Source organism: Meleagris gallopavo, chromosome 5, assembly GCF_000146605.3.
Source record: "Meleagris gallopavo isolate NT-WF06-2002-E0010 breed Aviagen turkey brand Nicholas breeding stock chromosome 5, Turkey_5.1, whole genome shotgun sequence".
Taxonomy (NCBI): Eukaryota; Metazoa; Chordata; class Aves; order Galliformes; family Phasianidae; genus Meleagris; species Meleagris gallopavo.
The window spans coordinates 49,509,236-49,527,594 of record NC_015015.2 but is presented as its reverse complement, the minus strand read 5'-3'; the positions used below and the strand labels follow the sequence as shown (position 1 = coordinate 49,527,594).

The 18,359-nt window shown below is 37.7% G+C and overlaps 1 protein-coding gene across 11 annotated transcripts in view; it reads right to left on the bottom strand.

Annotated features, from left to right (window-relative positions):
* MARK3 (microtubule affinity regulating kinase 3) overlaps positions 1-18,359 on the bottom strand; it is a 61,130-nt gene that overhangs the window by 5,386 nt on the left and 37,385 nt on the right. For 2 of the 11 annotated variants that reach the window (XM_010711944.3, XM_010711946.3), the window contains exons 12-17: positions 18,109-18,262; positions 16,627-16,844; positions 11,884-11,987; positions 7,284-7,448; positions 6,312-6,569; positions 3,911-3,937 (exon numbers count right to left, since the gene is read on the bottom strand). In XM_010711944.3, the coding sequence (XP_010710246.1) occupies positions 3,911-3,937; positions 6,312-6,569; positions 7,284-7,448; positions 11,884-11,987; positions 16,627-16,844; positions 18,109-18,262 (926 nt within the window). The remainder of the gene's footprint in view (positions 1-3,910; positions 3,938-6,311; positions 6,570-7,283; positions 7,449-11,883; positions 11,988-16,626; positions 16,845-18,108; positions 18,263-18,359) is intronic. The other 9 variants (XM_010711945.3, XM_010711947.3, XM_010711948.3 and 6 more) reach the window with 6 other exon arrangements.

The window sequence follows — 18,359 nt, the reverse complement described above, 5'->3', positions numbered from 1 at the left end:
TTTTCCATATGAAGGGTTGTGATGTGGAAACAAGGGTCTTTGAGATCAGTGGAAACAGATAATCCTTGGTCTGTGCAAACTTGTCACAATGGAACATTACAAGAGTACCATAAGGAGCAAAATGACAGCACTTACTGTGCAGCACATGGACCTGAAAATCAATGCTGCAATTTAAGTATAGGTAAGAAAATGCTATGTCACTCATCACATCATTCATCACAAGAACATCCAGCAAGAGCCCTATACAAAAAGGTTCTGCACAGCACAATGTAAGATGGAATCTCTGCTAGGCGACTAATGGACTAATAAAAAGCTGTAACAAGCAAAGATGATAATGAAGATGATGAGAGTAACTGGCAAGTTCTCAACCAATTCTAGCACTTCAAAGTGTGCTTTATTGGTAGCTATTTTCATCATAATTTTATATTCAATCTTCTTAAGGGGAAAAATTTCCACTTGTTCCTCTCAGTCACACAGGGGGGCAGCTGACCCAAAGGCTACAGCCCTCCCAATGTTCTTTAGTAGATTGACTGCAACCCATACTTATTTTCCATTTCTGAAACTCACATTAAGTTTAAGACATCAATAGCACTGATGAACTTCTAGGCAGATTAAGATCAAGTGCTACTTTACTATGACGAGAATTAGAGAAGGTAGATAATTCACAGACTCAACCTTTACAACAATATTCTAAGACTGAAATAGGAAAAGGCTGGAAGAGAGAACCCCTATACCAGCAGAACAAAGCTACTCCTTTCAGATGCGGGAGAGATCTGCGACAGGCTTGTTTTACTGAGGAAGGCAAACAAGTGTGAAAACACTGCTCGACTGAGAAATTAAAGAGTATTTGGAGCTTTTAAAGAGACTGCCGTGCTCCTAGAAAGTAAAACCTCATTAAAAGCTGCAAGCATTTAGAGATAATTTTACTTCCATTTTTTAATTTTCACTTTAAACTTGCCAAAGATTGTAGAAAACGGGAGGGTAAGCAGTATTCCCAACAATGAAGAGTCTTAACAGAACCCGCCCAGAACAGTTTGAGGAAAAATCCCTGTCTATTTATGTTCTCAGACCTTTCTAGACTGAACTGTTCAGGTTCTGAAATGCTAGTTTCAGAATCAAAAATAACAAAATACACACCACCTTGAAATGACAAACTCTACTTCCTTGAAACCTGTTTGGAAATCCTTCTGTTATTACGTTTTCCCAAGCTCCATCATCCATCCATTCAGCACCAAGAATTGTACTCAGTGACTTACACTCTCAATTATGAAATGCCAAGCCAAGATGGGGAGAGCTGTGCCAGTCTCTCCAGATGCCCATTCCTTCATGAAGGAAACTGTTACAGTTGAGTTCTACAAGCACAGCACTCACACACTGGGAACATGAACTTACTGTACTGCCAGTATTGTTTTGGTAGCTCTGCAATTCTGATGCAGCCCCTTAGGCCTTCTCACTGCTAACACAAATGCCACTTCTGTGGGAACCACAAATTGGTTTGTGTTCACAATCTTCTGCTTTTGCTTGTATTTTTACAGAAGTTAATTTTATGGGCCAAGATGATCCTTGGTCTTTAGAATGGAACAAATATATATAAAAAAAATGTAGGCTCTCATTTGTCAGGCAATGCCTACACACAACCTCCTTTTTTTTTTTCCTGTTTCACAGTTTGGGAACTGATTAATAAAGTAAGGCTATTTCCATATATCTGTCCTGAGTCATACTGCTTTCTGTTCTTTACATCTTTGTACACTCTTTGTTAGAAACTCAGCTAAACAGAAAATTGTCTAAAAAGATACTGAGAAACAGCAAAGAGGGCAAGACTAAAACAGGAACTTATGGAAATAAAGAATAGATGCTACATTCAAATTCAGAATACAGAAAGCGATTTCTGCCCTCAGAAAAAAAGTTAGTTTTCCATGACACACAGATGTGCAAGCACAGTGCATGGTGTAGGATATATACACACATACATATACAAATATATATACACACATATATATATATATAGTAGGTCCATGTACCAGGTACGATATAAGAAGTAATTTTTTTAAAAGTGTGACTAAAAATCTGCTTTTGTTCAGAAGGGTGGAACTAGCTGACCTTTAAGAATCCTTCCAAACCAATCTATTCTAGGATTCCTCGAAAGTGACATCGCAGTAATACATACACGTGGGTTACAGTAGCTCTTCCAGTACCAAAGAAAGTGAATTTAGGTAAGACTCACAGGCATATGAAGGGAGAAGAAACTGCCAAAAATATAACATTTTGAATTTAATACATACAGCATCAGGTGCTGAGGAATATGATGCACATGTGAAACAATTTACAAAGCACAGTCTGGTCCTGCGTAGGTGGTGTAAGACTCTGCAAATCTCTTATTCAAAATACATATTCAATAAAATCTGCAGCAGTTATTTCCACCACAGTCTAAAATTCCTGGCCAGCAGTCAAAGGAACTTTAAAAAAAAAAAAATTAAAGTTACTTTTTTAAAGTCTCAAAGACAGCGACTGGCCTTCTAGCTTCAATCTGAACTTCCACTAGCACTTTCCATTTTAGTTCCGAGCAACTGAATACCAAGTTTACAAGCATTCAGTTGTGGAGGTTACACAGATCACAATCCTTTGTTTAAAAATGAATGTGACTACAGAGACAAAAGCTCCTTTTATAAAGTGGTATGTGCTCCATCGCTTGTTACGCATGGTGAGCGAGAACTATTGCCTCTGTTTAGTCTCATTTGTATACCATACTGGATGGCTCCTTTCCGTAGCTACCAGTCTGTGCATGTTCCTCTTCTCAAGAAAGCTGTGACAATGTTAGCCAACCCAATCAGCATCAGTTCTAAACACAGTCATGTTTGGAAGTGCCCTAATTATTAAAGTGGAATGGAATTTACTCGTTTAGGCAGGGATAAACCTTTAGACGATGTATAGAATAAGCCCAAACTTAAGTAGCTGTTAACATAGCTGAGGTCTCCTTATTTGAAGCACTTCCTTGAAATGGTCTGACTAATTTCAAATTGCAGAAACATGCGTAGCCTTGTAGTTTGGAAGTTAAAACAGATGACATTTTTGGTCAACTGTTGGAAAACGGAAGAATCTTTAAGGAACTCCAAAGCATAATACTGAATATTACAAGATTCTACTGGAAAAAATCTGTAAGTGGATCAAAACTGTATTGCCAACTTTAGCAACTTCGTAATGGACTTAAAATACATAGAGAATTCCCAAATTGTAAGCCTAAATTCAATCCTTTGGACTCGAAATGTGAGTAACACTTTTCAGCTTTTTGCCTTAGTTAAAAAATTAACGTAGATGTTACAGTTTATTTGTAACTCAAGTGCTCTTTTGCAGGTCGGCTGCAGTTCACTTCAGCTAAGGCATCCCATCTTAAAATAAAAATGCAAACATTTCACCTTCTTTCAATCTTCCACACAAAACAAGCTGCTAGATTCACAGTCACATTCAGTTTGCTTTCTCCTGTATCAGCTACAGACAACACATCACAATGACATTTTAATTTAAATACCACAGAGCAGAGAATGTGAATTTCCCTTCACTTACCTTTATCTGCTTGTAACCTTACGTTTTGAAACTTTTATCACTGTTATCAAACACCTCATTTTTCAAACATAAGCATGCTAAGTGTATTAGTACATAGAACAGAATTACTTTGGTGCTACCAACTCTATCAAAGAAAGAAGAATTCACAAGGCATGCTTAGCATCTTGTTATTCAGGTGCTGCAGACTCTTAGATATCATCACGAGTTAATGCACTGATTTATGCTTTCCTCTCAAGAAAGACAGTATTTAGTCTTTAGCAGAAAGTTTAGTTTTCAGAAAACCAAGGCTAGAAAGCCAAATCTGTTGTTAATTGCAGGAGCCACTTTTTTAAATATAAATAAATCCTACCTTTTGATAAACCTGAATGACATGTTTCTAAAAGAAATTAAGCCAAAATAATAATTAACAAAGTTTTGTACAAAGTAAATTGAAAAATCCATTTAGAGTGAAACATGCAACAGACCTCATTTAAATGCACAATGAAATGACACTTCAATACATTCTGAGATTAGGCACATGACTTAAGGTCTGAAAAACTTTGTTGTTTTTTTTTAAGCATTCGTATGTCCAAACTTACTTGTTTCCTGGGAAATATACTGCCAGCAGTTACTATGAGTTACTATAGCAGTTATGAGCATGTACACTAGTTTCCAAACACTTGAAAACCAAAAATATGCAAGGTCACAAATAAAAGATGTTTCTATTTAAAAAGAGTTTAAATAGAAAGCAAAAACTGCAACTCCAACTATTAGTAGACCTTGAGTACCTTCAGAGCTAGGTTTCCTCCTTCCTTCATAATGCTGTCACCCATATTGTGCTAAAAACTGCCTCAAATATTTGGCTAACTTAGTGACAAAAGTGCCTAGACCAGGACACAAGCAGTTAATTATCAAAAGGATTCTGATATCCTACAGAGGAAACAAGAATGAAAAAGCACACTTTAATGTATTTATTTCTATTTAAAGAGAAGAAACATAACTTTCTTTGTGTTCTTTGATGGCACTGCCTACTTCTAGTAGTCTGTACCTAGCGTAACAGATCACCAACTCCAAGAGGTCCTCCAAGTGCACATGTAATCATCCGTAGCAGGGCTATTGTGTTAAAAATGCTTGCTATTTAATCAAGTCCAAATGGAATTCCAACTATTGTGTAAAGCACTTGGAGAAGAACTTCTAAAAGCAAACTGCACTGCAAAAGTTGAAAATGGAGGTAATGATAGAAGTTGGACTGCTGTCTGAACAAGTGAGCGTCACACTGAATGAAAAATAGTATGTTCCAGCAGCACAAGTAAAAAGCTTTACATGTTCACAGTTTGAGCGTCCACATTTGGAATGTCAGAATGGAAAATTTAGAGTATAACAAACAAAAGTACAGAACGATGTGCCAAAAAGATGTGTCTGATTTAAAACCTCACTTGACAAAAAGCAGAAGACTTTATATTAAAAAAGCAAACATCAAGTTCATCTTTAATCTCTAAAGAGAAAAAGAAAGGAACTTTTCACAGCACACAGTCTCCCAGAGAAGCATTAGCTGAGAGTGCTGGGCAGGATAAAACATTTACCAAAAGGCAAGGCTGTTCTGTTCAAATTTTTCCACACAATTATTTATTTATTTATTAAAGGAAATTCATTCCTTAAATTCTAATCAGCCAGCTGTGAAAAACTGAAGTTTGGCTGAACATTATTTTGTATGGGAAACTATGAAGAAGTTACTGGGGAGTGGACGTGTACAGTCCCAGAACAGAAGGGAAATGGTTCAATGCCATTGCCATAGACCGAAAATAAAAGCAAGTGTGCCAAGATCAGAATGATATAGTCTACAAAATTTCATGAGATGAGGAGGGTGCAGAAGCATTGAGATTATCTTAAAACAAAAGTAAAGAAATTTTCACTTCTGCAAACACTAGTTGTGTGGTACCTGACTGGTCTGAAGTAGGTAATATATGAATTCATAGGTTTTAAATGCTTAAGGAAAACACATTTTCTCCCCTCCTACTCCAGTTCTAGCATTTGTGGGAGCTAATTTCAATCCTACGCGTGTTTGAAACTAAGAGTCCAGTTAGAGCAAAGACAGTCAGTACAGGAACAAGCACCTGCTTAAGCCAGGCTTTGGCTACAGCAGCACATCTTCACACCAACACCAGAATCTGCATGAGCTAAGTGCTGAAACAGGATTAAATCTTTCAAGCCTACCAGACTACTGCCTAGACAGAAACTGCAGTACTGCCATTACTTTAGGATGACCTGTATAGCACTGCTGCCAAAATCAGCTGTTCACTTCTGCCTCTACCCTTTCACCTGTGATATTTCTGCCTGTGTGGAAACAGCCAAAGAGAGAAAGACCCTGAACTCCTAACACTGCATTAAGTATCAGGACTGATATTCTAGTTTATGCCTTCTATTGAGAGATCATGCACAGTGAGCAGCTTTTGAACTGAGCTGCAAAGTTTCAGCTCTGCAGCACTGGTGCTGCAGACACGAAAGCAGTGAGCCCAGAATAATCAGCACAGATCGAGCTGCGTCAGTTTTTATTCCCAGTTGATTCAATTGCTAAAAACAAATGGCTTTCTGCACTGAAAAGACCTATGAAAAAATACACCATCACCAGATGCATTTTAAGTTGCAGACATAGTTAAATTATTGACCAGCAACTGTAGACAAAGCCTCCTACGTAATGAACCACTGCATGTTTCTATTCTCCGACAGTAAGAAAGCGTTCCTGTATAGCACCACCATTTTAAAAGACGTACCTTCTTGTGAGTTTTGAAGTCAGTTTGCTGAACAGGTTAGTGGAACCCCTGGTTCGAGTCTGAGAGAGCGGCGTTGCCTCGTGGGACAGGCTGGGGGAGGCCGGGGGCCCGTTGTAGGTAGCGGTGCGTCGCTCACGGAGCTGGCCGTGGAAGGTGCTCCGACTGGCCGTTCCTCTGGGGAAACGAATACGGTCAGGTGTGGTTGCACTGCTTATGCTGTGAGTTGAAGCGACAGGCGTTCTTTGATCGGGAATAGTGCTAGAGCAGAAAACAAAAAAAACCACGCTAGGACTTCTTTACGGAAGCATGATGGTTTTTGCAGGAAACACAAAACACTACGTTCTACGGTAAAGCATAAGCAGACACTTCTATATAGGCCAGGGTTGGAAATATCAGCACTATTACAGCACTGTGTGGAATCAAAATTCATAAGTTAGGATTAAAAGGCTGCTGAAACAGAAACCTACGTAGGCAGAAAAACGCAACACAAGTATCCTGGAGAAGAGCAGATAAACTAGGCATTCAGTGTTTCACTGAGAAGACTGATAAAAGAATAGATGAGTAAAGTTTCCTTCCAGGAAAAAGAAGCAATAAATAACTTCAGTATCGCTCCCTTCATATTCTGTACGTCTTCAAAAAACTCGCTTATTTGAAAATGTCCTACAGGAAATTCTCTACAAGCGACGGCTCCAAGCAGTGAAGAACTTCTGAATACAGATTACAGTCTCCCACAAACTTTGACAATAGGGAATGTCCAATACGCCTAACACTAAAATAATTAGCATTTATTATTGCAGGATTATGTCACAGACAGCCTGACACACCACAAGACAAATGTAAACAAGACTAAAAATAAGGAAACACACATCTTGTGGGCAATATATACCAGAACACTCTAGGACTAAAATTCCACAGCACAAAGTTAAGAAGCAGTGGGTATAAGTTAGTTTCACAATGATTTCAGGTTCTTACATAGGCCTGAAGTTATCTGCGCCATTGTCTATTGGAGGCAACATCATCTTCGTGTGCACAGAGGCTGACATGGACATCGACTTCTGATGTCGCAGCCGAACACTGGAGAAGGATGTAGTACAAACTGAAGCAGGGCTAGCTGCGTAAGCGAACATTTCTGTCAGGCTGTGAGGGGGTTTGGGTTCAGGCAGAGGCAGAAAGAAGAGCATGATGGACCAACAACAAACTACTGCATAGAAAAAAGCAAACTTTTCCTTCTATTAACCAATCTCTGAAAAGAACATGAACTCTAATGACCCTCTTCTATGTAAACAACAGTAACTGTCCTATGCTCCTCTTAAATTACATCCTTATTATACAGAGCACTTGACATCTCTATTAAGTAACAGTTCTTACCAGTAGCATTAGGTAGTGGTGACACCCTCCCACACTGCAGTGAAATACCCGTTTCCAGAAATTATCCATGTTTACAGAAATCAACGCAAATTGGACACACATTCAAATCTTGACCTACCTAATAACCAAGGAAACTTCATGGCAAAAAAGAAACAGTATCATGACATTTAGCAAGTCCACAGAGGTCCAAACAAAAAAGCTACTATTCATCAGCTGGTACATATAGGAAGAAAAGAGTTACGCTTACTGTTCTCTGAAAGAAAAGGTGTGAGTACTAGAGAGCACCCCATATTGCCTGGCTATGAGCATCAAGTTCTTCAAGTAACCATTCAGGATTTGAAGGAGGCTACAGTGCTGGCCAGTCATCTATCAGCCATACAGTATGTTGAAATATAAAGATTTAATCTTCCTTTGGGCTGAAACATTCTTCTCAGCCTTTGTATTATCTAGTAACGATGGGAATGGGAGAAATCTCAGAGGCACGTTATATATTGGACCTTCTGGGCTACAGCACCATAAATCATATAGCTTGCATTTGCTTTTGGAGTATGTCAATTGTAATTCCAAAATTATGTTGGCGGTTAAGAAATCAGTGATTGTCAGTGACAGTTTCATGACACTGCATGCTCGTTTCCAAGTAACTTCACTGCTTTATATACTGAAATTCATGTCCTGTTATCTCATTCTGGTATGTCTGGCTTTGGAGAAGATAATGTTAAGTTCAGCTACAAGTATGAGATAACCCATTTCTTGGGCTTAGCTCTCAAAGTTCTACTGGAAAATACCACAGAATTCAGACATCAGAATTCGCTACAACAGCAAAATTTATTGTTTTGTTGAGTCTGGAAAAGTTAAAACACAAGAGAAATTTCACCTGAGTCATGCATGCATCTCTTTGCACTGCTGAATCTTCTAAGATGCCAACTACAGTCTGCTAAAACCAACCTTGCAAAATAGTCCAGCTTTTACATTAGACCAGAATATTAAGAAATTCTGAGGAAATGAGCATTCATCCCAAAACAATACACAAAACTGAAGTAATCCACAAACATGGTCACTAAGCACTGCAGCATTGCACCGTTCTGGCTACTTTCCTCCTAGTCTGTTGTAAACAATAAAAGAGAAAGAATCTTTGCAACATGAGACTAGAGTTTTATTTAGCCTCATAGTTTTAGTCACCTGCCTCCAAATAAGTGGTAACTCAAGTATCAACAAGGTACCAGAGCACAAACTAAATCATGAGAATTCTTCATCTGAAGCTATGTTGGAAATCAACTTCCCTGGATTACCAGCCTGGGAACATAGAAACAGCAAGCTAAAATTCATCAATTAGTGCCAAGGCTTATTAAAATCTGAGGCTGTTGTAAAAGCAATTGCCTATCATTATGAAGAGTGTTTCATGAGTCCCCAAGTGCATTAATTAATGCTTAGGGCTTTGGAGCAGAGCCAGAGTCATCTCCATCAGAATGCCTGTGTCAGCCACACAGTGTGTGGAAGTAGGGATGTGAGATTTGAAAACTCTTTTCTATCAATCTGGCTTGAGGTCTTCAAGACTGCTTTCTTGAACATGAAATCCACTGACTATTGATTCTTGAAAGCTACCACACTTTCAAAGCAGTGCCTCCTAAGGATTCAACATGTAAGATAAAAACAGAACAGCTAACACTTATTTTCACTACAGAAAGAACAGAAAATTTAAATCTGTGCATCTTGCATTTTAAAGCAAGTCTCAAAGTCTTCACCAGGTCACAGTCAATATCTGCCTGGCTATAGAAAATCCAAAATCCAATCTGAAGCAAATCATTTAAAGTAACTACTCTTGTCTTTACTCCACAAACGGACATTTCAAAAGCACAGAAGGAGTTTGTTTGTTTTTGTTAACAAAATCATGGATTTTGACAAAGCTTAAGTTCTAGTTCAGATATTACTTCAGAGGGAAGAAAAAACATTACAAGTTTCTGAAGTTACTTTTTGCCAAGCTGATACAACAATATTAGAAATATAACAAAAACACACCTGAAGAAAGGCAGAATTCATTCTGAAGAGCCAGTCTCATCAATAACCACGCTTGTTTAACCTGCATTAAAGGTCTGCATTCCATGCCATCAGCCAAGCCTTTGCCCAGTTAAAGCAACACAATGTCAGACTTAATTCTGTAAATCTCCACAAAAACTCAGAAACTGTGTCAAAATTAATGTGCACTTTAACACCAAAGCATTTCAGACAATGAGAAGTCTCTGGTTCTAAAACCATTAGCAGCTCACTCTCATTCTCTTATCTCGTTAACCTAAAGAGTCAAGGAGGTAGTAAGCAAAAATACATGATAAAACCTGTAATGACCTTTTTCCCAACAGTCAAAACATCAATGCTCAGACACACCAAGCAATCCAAAGAGGTAAAGTTTGCAGGAGAAACAAATGATGTTTTTAAACCATATACTGTACTGACAGTAAAAAGTAAATTACATAAAGATGACCAAGTACAGAAAGAAAACAGAATTAAAAGAGATGTCAAATATACAATGTCGACTCTGAACTTAAAACCATTACGTGACAAATTAGAAAGACAATTTGCTGAGAAAGGCAAAGCTAGAGGGAAAAAAAAGCATCTCCAATAGACAACTCCTTAACAGTATAAAGTCACTCTTAAATTAAGAGGGTACCTGAGTTTCAAGCATTCCTGGTAAATAATAACTCATAAGAATCATGAAGAATTTTTTGACAAAATATTGTAAAGATATCAGTTTAAAGATAAATAAATAAATAAAAGTGTTATTAACAAACTAAGAAATCAAGTAATCAAAACTAATCAAAGCTATCCTGGATAGCAAGATTTATTTTCTAAGTGAGTTGGGAAAGAAAAAAAACATTTTAAATGAGATGAAGGATGGTGAACTTTAATCTAAACAGACTTGGTAATGTTAACAAGGACTAACAGATGAGACAGACACACTAAGAGACAGTACCAAATAGCTGGGCTGTACTTCACAAGACAGTTGACTGTAGGCCCAGCTGGCCAGCTAGACTTTTGGCTCTCTTGAAACTTACACTTGACTTTTTCCTTACTCACTTTCAGTTTGCAGAAAGCTAGGAGGAAGAGACAGGGTCAAAGTCATGTTCTTTACCCTAGGCTACATGGGTCAAACACGAGACGGACAGATTTTGCATTCAACATCACAACTTCACCATTCTCCCTAATATGCTTTCAAAAGGAAAGGGGGAAATTCTGTGCAAAAATTGCAAATCTTTCACCAGCTTTAACATGAGCTAGAAGAAAAAAACACCTGTTTTCTCCCTATATTTTATAATGTATCCTAAAACTGGAAAGAGATAGGGAAAAAACTGGTAAGAATAGGTGAAAAGTTATACGCTCCTCCAAGCTTAAGCATTTTTGTTGATTACTAGCAATCTCAGTGTTCTGGCAACAATCAACTACTAAATTGTTACCACCCTTCAAGACTAGCAAAATTCTGTGAAGAACAGTTGGCTGGAACTTAAAACACCTCTGCCAGCCATGAAATTTAGTACTATTCTTCACAAGCACGAGATGTGGCTGTGGTGCTAACATGTGAGTTAGGTGACTCAATTCCATTGCATATTCCAGTTAGGCTTCCTGTAAAGTAATGGTAAGCCTGTTTTCACTCAAAGTATGGAGATGTCTGTGCTTCCCTTTTTGAAGATGAATTCTGTAAATACTGGGAAGCAATGGGACTACAGCGATATCGGTACTGAACATTATCAGTTCAAGACAATGGCCTGCCAATGTTTTCATCTTTGCTTAGAGAAAATTGCTTATCTCCCTAAAATTTTACAGAGGAAAAAGATATTCCAAACAATCACAACTGTAAGTACAGTTTAGAATGAAATATAAAAACAGTTCAAGAGAGATATACTTTTATAGTTTGCAAGTAAATAAGCCTCTTCTGCAAGCTGATGCTATTTAACCACAGGAGTTGACCACCAATTCAAGAAGAAAGCTGCACAAATATGAAACTTATTTAACTGGACACTGATCGTTCTGCGTATAAAGACAATAAGTATTAAGCATAAGGAAAAACAAACACACAGGTATTCCACTACCAAAGATATGTACTCACCTTTCTTTATGAATTACACTATTACGGATTTTTTAAATTAGGCATTACATTTTTGGGGGGGAAATATGAAGACAAGGGACGTACACCATAGGAAGACATTTCATATACCTGTTCTCCTTGCCATTTTGTATCACTGAATGCCTATCAGCAGTGGTTCTTTCACTACAAACATATGTGTTGCGCCGTGTCATTGCTCCAGGGGCGGTATTATTCTACATTAAAAAAAACATAGGCTTGTTACTCCCCACAAAAAGACTTTTCTGGGATTAAGGCTACGTACATTTGAAGGCTGTTTTATGTAATGCTACTTCTACACAGTTATAACACAATAATTCAGTAAGTTAACTAGTTAATAGACAAACATATCCAAGTATTTTTAAAGAATAATGCAATTAAAAAAACCAGTTCTTGTATTTCACATTGACGTCTCAAAATTAATATACCATTTAAATTACCAGTGTTCTGAAATCCAAACTTTCAGCATGTATATAATTCATCTACTAGAGAGAGTACAACATTATAGCGTATTTTTGAGGTACTTTACCACTTGTATAATGTACAATTTCCCTTTAAGTTAAAAATAATATCCTTAGACAAGATTGGAAAGCAAATATTTAAGAAACAGGCATGGAAAAATTCAATGGGAAGGTAAACATGGACTTTCAAATATTCAAATACTATAGAACACTAGACAAGTTTTGAAAAACAGGGAAGAGCAAGTCAAATTAAAGAGACAAATCGTAGAGAATTTTAGTAAGACATTTTAAAAAATAGACATAAATACAAGCATAATACATTGAGGACAAGAAAACCAGGGGAACTTAAGCTACAGACCTTATTTTAGAGGGGAGAAAAGAAATAGAATTACTTTGCCTCTGTCTTTACAGAGAAAGAGGGTGGAGATATGCCCAAGTTGGCGGTCAATTTTCCAGGAACGACTGAGAAGCTAGGTAATTCACAGATAACAGAATTATAAAATGTTAGATGCAATTACTTTAGGAAAAGCATGGTGGTCCAGAAAACATGCACCCCAGGTTGTAGAGGAAGTACAAGCTGGCAAGCCTTATAGCTTTTCCCCACCCCAAGAACAGAACATAACACAAACTGCATACGATTGGAAGATAGAAAAAAACCTTTTAAAATTTTTCTTTAAAGAAAAGGATCACGGGGTAAAGCAGGAAGCAAAATACACTATTAACTTTAAATATCACTGCTGGGGAATATCTTGGAGGCTAGCTTAAGGGAATGACTAGTCAGCACCTGGATAAGCACATGTTGAGTAAGGATGGCCACCAAGACTCAGGCAGGGAACTTCATGCTCAACTAACCTTTTGGAGTTCTTGAAGAATTACAGCTATGATAGGCAAGGGAAATTCAGCGGACTTTTAAAATAGCATTAAGAAAACATGTCATGAACTGGTCACAGTAGAGCATCACGGGAAGAATGGTGAAAAAAGAAACTAAGGAAAAGGTAGTTCAAGCACAAAAGGAGAGCAGCCAAACCTTTTTTGTTTCCAAACCTGAAATAAAACTGTTAAGTAAAATACTCTCAACAAGCAAATGTTCCTCCAGTGCCTTCTACACAAACGGCTTTTGCTGCTTTAAGGAAAAAATACTGGCTCATACAGTCAGTGAGTCTCAAACAGCACAATTCCTGAGTTGCAGATTTAACAATGAAGTCATCCTGTCAGCTTAAAAGACAAGTGACTCGTTAGATATCTGTGTGAATATACAAGTGAAAACGTAGGGCTGAACTGTGCAATCACCTGGCATGAAAATGTACTAAGATGACAAAGAGTATTTCAGATGAGCAGAAAGAACTAGTAAGAGTCATCATACGTATTTAGTTGTCTCCTGGGTTTTGAAGTGTACTTCACCAGGTATTCCTTAGGGATAGGCACATGCCAATCATCAGAAGTCCTCCTCCTATTGCTGGTGCTTTCCTTTTATGTTATTCCTTGTGTGTCCCTCATCCATTAATTTTATTTTTTTGTAAAATATTGATTCTTAAACTTTGTACAGTCACAGATGTGGGAAGAAACTCCTCTCTTCTTCATTAATCTAGGCAGCAATGAAGGCTGTGCACCTACCATGAAGTTCCATTTATATGTTCACAAGGAAATGGAGTGGAGGTCACTTCGTGTGGCCCCCGCTAAGCTATGGTACATTCAATTATTGCACATTATTTGCATACTGTTGTTTCTGCATTCCTGAAGATATTAAAGGAAACACCTAGAATAGCTGATGCTTTCTGGTGGGAATTGTGCACAATAATGGATAGCTTCCTTCTATCTACCTGCTGCCTTAGAACATGAAATGCTTGGTTCCCTTGAGAAGACATCACTGTACATTTTAACGTTACATGATGTTGCACATATGGAAAGTCACAGAAGTCATCTGTACTGGATCAAAAGCCTTAAAGAAATTCATTTTGAAGTTTTAGAGTGGGCATTTTAAGTTTTGGTTTTCATAACTGAAATTATAGAGATCCAAAAAAGCACTCAGATTACAAAGGTCCTGACAGAATATTGGAACATTTTGAGCTTCCACACTTCAGTTTCAGCAAGAATGCAGTCCTGGTATGGGTGCCATTACCCTTTCTGGTGTACAGCCTTTAATGATTTGATCTAGGGAGTTCAGCTATGATTTTTCTGTTCAGTTAGGCTGTACATTGCTGTTCTCTGGACACAACTAAATTGCACAGGTGCACGTTACAGGACATCTGAAATTAGTGTCAACAGCATCACACTGATGGATTGATGAGACAGAACTGATCTAAGTTCATCCTGACAGCATTGGGTGCCTTCTTTTCAGGTGATGCAAAGTACATTTTGAGACTTCTGAGCATATACACAAGGTCCCATACGCAGTATAAAGGATGTATTTGTGGTACAGAGTCGTCCTCTTTTCGCATGGCAAGTTTTGTGCCCACTGTTTAGATGGGTAATTTTCACATTAGGAGACAGCAAGGAGAGGACTGATGAAAAATTTTCCAAGAATCAGCTTCTGACTAACAACAATGAACCAACCTATTCACCAGTCTGTTTTAGCAGTTGTTTTTTTTTAATTTTTAAATTTTTATTTTTTGGTTCTAAATGATTTTCCAAACCTGCCATCCATTTTCTCCTTCCACTTTTCTAAAAGCTACACCAAGGGTTCTACGGCAGCCTTATGAGGAAAAACCCAAAGCTGTGAGTAATAAACAATAAATTATTAGCTGCTGCTAACTATGCATCCTCTGTAGCAGGTTTTTGTTATTAATTTGGTATCTCCCTAATGAGCCTGAAGCTTACTGATGCACGCTCTCTCAGTTTGCAGAACTATTTAGTTTGCAAGAGTTCCATGCTTTTTCAACTTTAAAAGAGCTTGGAGTCCTAACTTCAACACCAGACTTGGTTACCTGTTATTTCTACTTGCTTTCCTCAAGTGCATACTTGTACATTTTGTTATTAAACGAGAAGCACACAACTGCCTAAAGATCTTAACAATTCAAAACAGAACATGAATCTCCAGTCAAGACCAGTTCTACTACTTCTGTTGTATCTGTGAAAGCAGTAATTATTTTTAAAGACAGTACTTTTCTGTTATTTTCTCTTATGGATTTTAGGACTTAAATGCTCAGCAAGAACATAAACTCTTCTACCTCAGATTTCTTTTCTTTTTCCTACTTCAAGGCAACACGGTAGTTCTAAAAACCTTTCCACCCATCTCACCCCCTTCTTTTAGACACTTATCAATGCTGCAAGAAATAATCAGTTCCTGGAACTGTGAAAAAGGAGCTAGTGCTCCTTTCTATCCTCGATAGTCAGAAAGCAAGAGACTGAGCTCTAGCAGGAAAATAAAACAAAAATAAAATTTTGCACAGTCTGACATAAAACGCTGTAAGTACAGGGACAATTTTAAACACTGACTGACATCACATCACAAGTCGGGTTACATGCTCGTTTTGTAGCACTGCTCATAAAAGATCAGAGTTAGAGTTACACACTAAATCAGAAGAGATAACATCCTATTGCTGTGAGCTCATTTTGCTGCCACTGCAATAGAATGAAGCTGGAAATTTGAGAGTGGTGCAGCAGAGTAGGTAAAATACTGAAGATAGTGAAAAACAAGTGAAAAACATAAATAATAATATATATATATACATTGAATGTTACAGAGCTCAGGAAATGTTACATGAAAAGAGATTTCCAATTTTGCCTCATAGGGAGGCACCAGACTATAGAAGTTAAAACTAAAGTCAACAAAGAATTTTCCAAAACTTTTTTTTCCTTTTTACTGTCTATTGCTTGACCCCATAAATTCATGCATCTTTGGTTTTCTTGCTGTTCAAGGGGATGGAGGAAAGCCCACACTGACAAAGGCTTTTGACCATATATTGAAATTGACCTCTGAACACTCTTTTAGAGCTGCTTCTATCTGAAAATCCCACTACCCGTAACTGGGACTTGGAACAGCCTGTTTGGGATCGAAGACGATCTGGCTCTTTCAGCATACAAAACTATAAAATATAGAAGACAAACTGATTTTGTTCTTCTGTACAAAAGGCCACAGAAGAATAGGTGGGGATATCAGCAGTAACATATTTCATACTAAATTTCAGGAGATGGCCTTCAATTTATTTTCTTCCCTTTTCACTAACAGCTATTAGTGCTAATTACTAATACCTACTAACTACTTCAGGAACAAATAACTGAACAGCTGATGGATGCAAGGAAGAAGAAGCCATAATATGAGATACCTAAATTTACTCTATGTGAAAAGTAAAATCAACATCACTGATAAATAGCTAGATTAGTACTCTCTCTCAAAAACATTTTGTGGTTTTGATAAATAAGTGCTTCTACTTACACTAGGGACAGCCGAACTTTTCTTACGTTCAGGAATATCAGCCTTATTTGGATTGCTGGCATTTCCAAGCATTGGACTAGCTGGTGCAATTCCTCTTCCTGCAACAGCACTACTGCTAGATTTTCTTGATTGAATTCCTTCCTCTTTTAGGTCACTGTCTGTAGTACTAGTTTGGCTTCTTTTGGGATATGCCACTACTGGGGGGATGGATGGTCCAGCTTAAAAAGCAAACAAAAGAAACAGAAAAATTGATTTTTCTTCTCAGAGGTACAGTTGCTATTTTTCCCTACAATAGAAATGCATTCACACTCATGAAAATTGAAATAATGAACACTGAGAATCAGAGATGCAAAAAGGTCATTCTTGAATTATTAAACTATGCATACTTTAGAAGACAATAAAATATTTAGAGAGCAATAAACTTTTTAAACACTTGCGTCTTCACATTTGCTTTTTCCTCTTTGGAAGAGAATCTGAAGAAAGCTTCACTCTCCCCACCCCCACCCCCTTTTTTTTCTTTAATAAATCTGGCAAATTTGACACTCAAATCACCTCTAGTAAGGTCTTCCCTTGTATAACAATTCAAAGACACATAACACTCTTCATTTCAGACAGGGAAGGTCATAACAAACAATCATTTGAATTTAGTAGATGAGGTTACTACTTGATTTTAATGTAAGAATTAAGAACCTAATGGAGTCTTGGGGTTTAACTACTGACACTGGTTTAGCTTGCAAGGAAAAAAAACCCACACCCTAAAAAGTCATCTGACGCCACTGAACAATTAAATGACTCGTCCAAATCAGAGGAGACCCTTCACTAGCATAACCCTAACACATACTGTGCAAGCTAGTGTCTGATAAAAATGGATTTTTGAGACACATACCTGGAGACATAATCCCATGCTGCCAGCAGAACTAATGGCCTGCAGGCTATGTTCAGCCTGAAGAGCCAAGAAACTGCTTCAGTTTGCCACTAACCTCCCAGGTATGCCAGAAGCAACTGGGAAGCAAAGAAAACTGTGCTGGCACACCTGAGAGTTTGTCTGACTCACTGGTCATTAGAAATTTAATTTTTACAGCACAATCAAGTGATGCCGTCCTCAGGAAACAAGAAATATTGGCAAACTGATGTTTCTACAAGTTTTAGACACAAGCTGACCTACTAGTGTCAAAAAAAGACAAAAGCTGAACAGACATACAACCACGTGGGCGAGGAATGCTGTACTCTTCATTAAAAAGAGGGCTTCCTCTAGAAGCTGTTATGAAAGGCTTTATAGCAAAAAAAAAAGCCACATTATAAAAGTGTTAGTTATTCAGTAAACTGTTTTATCACTGTACGATAGACTACATTTCATTGTCATGTCATTATCATGACTACAGGTCATTGTCCTCTTTATCTTTTGGGGGATGGAGACAAATTCAGAAACTGAACAACTAGCAGTCATTATATGGCACAGCACTGCAAATGAGAATTGCTCACCATGATCGCTGTAGCGCCGCTGTTTCTGGCTAGAAGATATGCTTCTCTGAACTTTGTGATGGGGAGATTGTCCAGTGCTATTATTAAGATCACTACTTGGCCGAACTTTAGCAAGGGAAAGATTGCTGCTGGAGCTTGAATCGCTTGCATCCAACTGCAACATAAGTGAAAATGTTAAAACAAAAGGTGCAGACAAAACAAACGTCCACCAAAACGCCTCTAGCTTGCAAGAAATTTTGTGACAGCAAGAG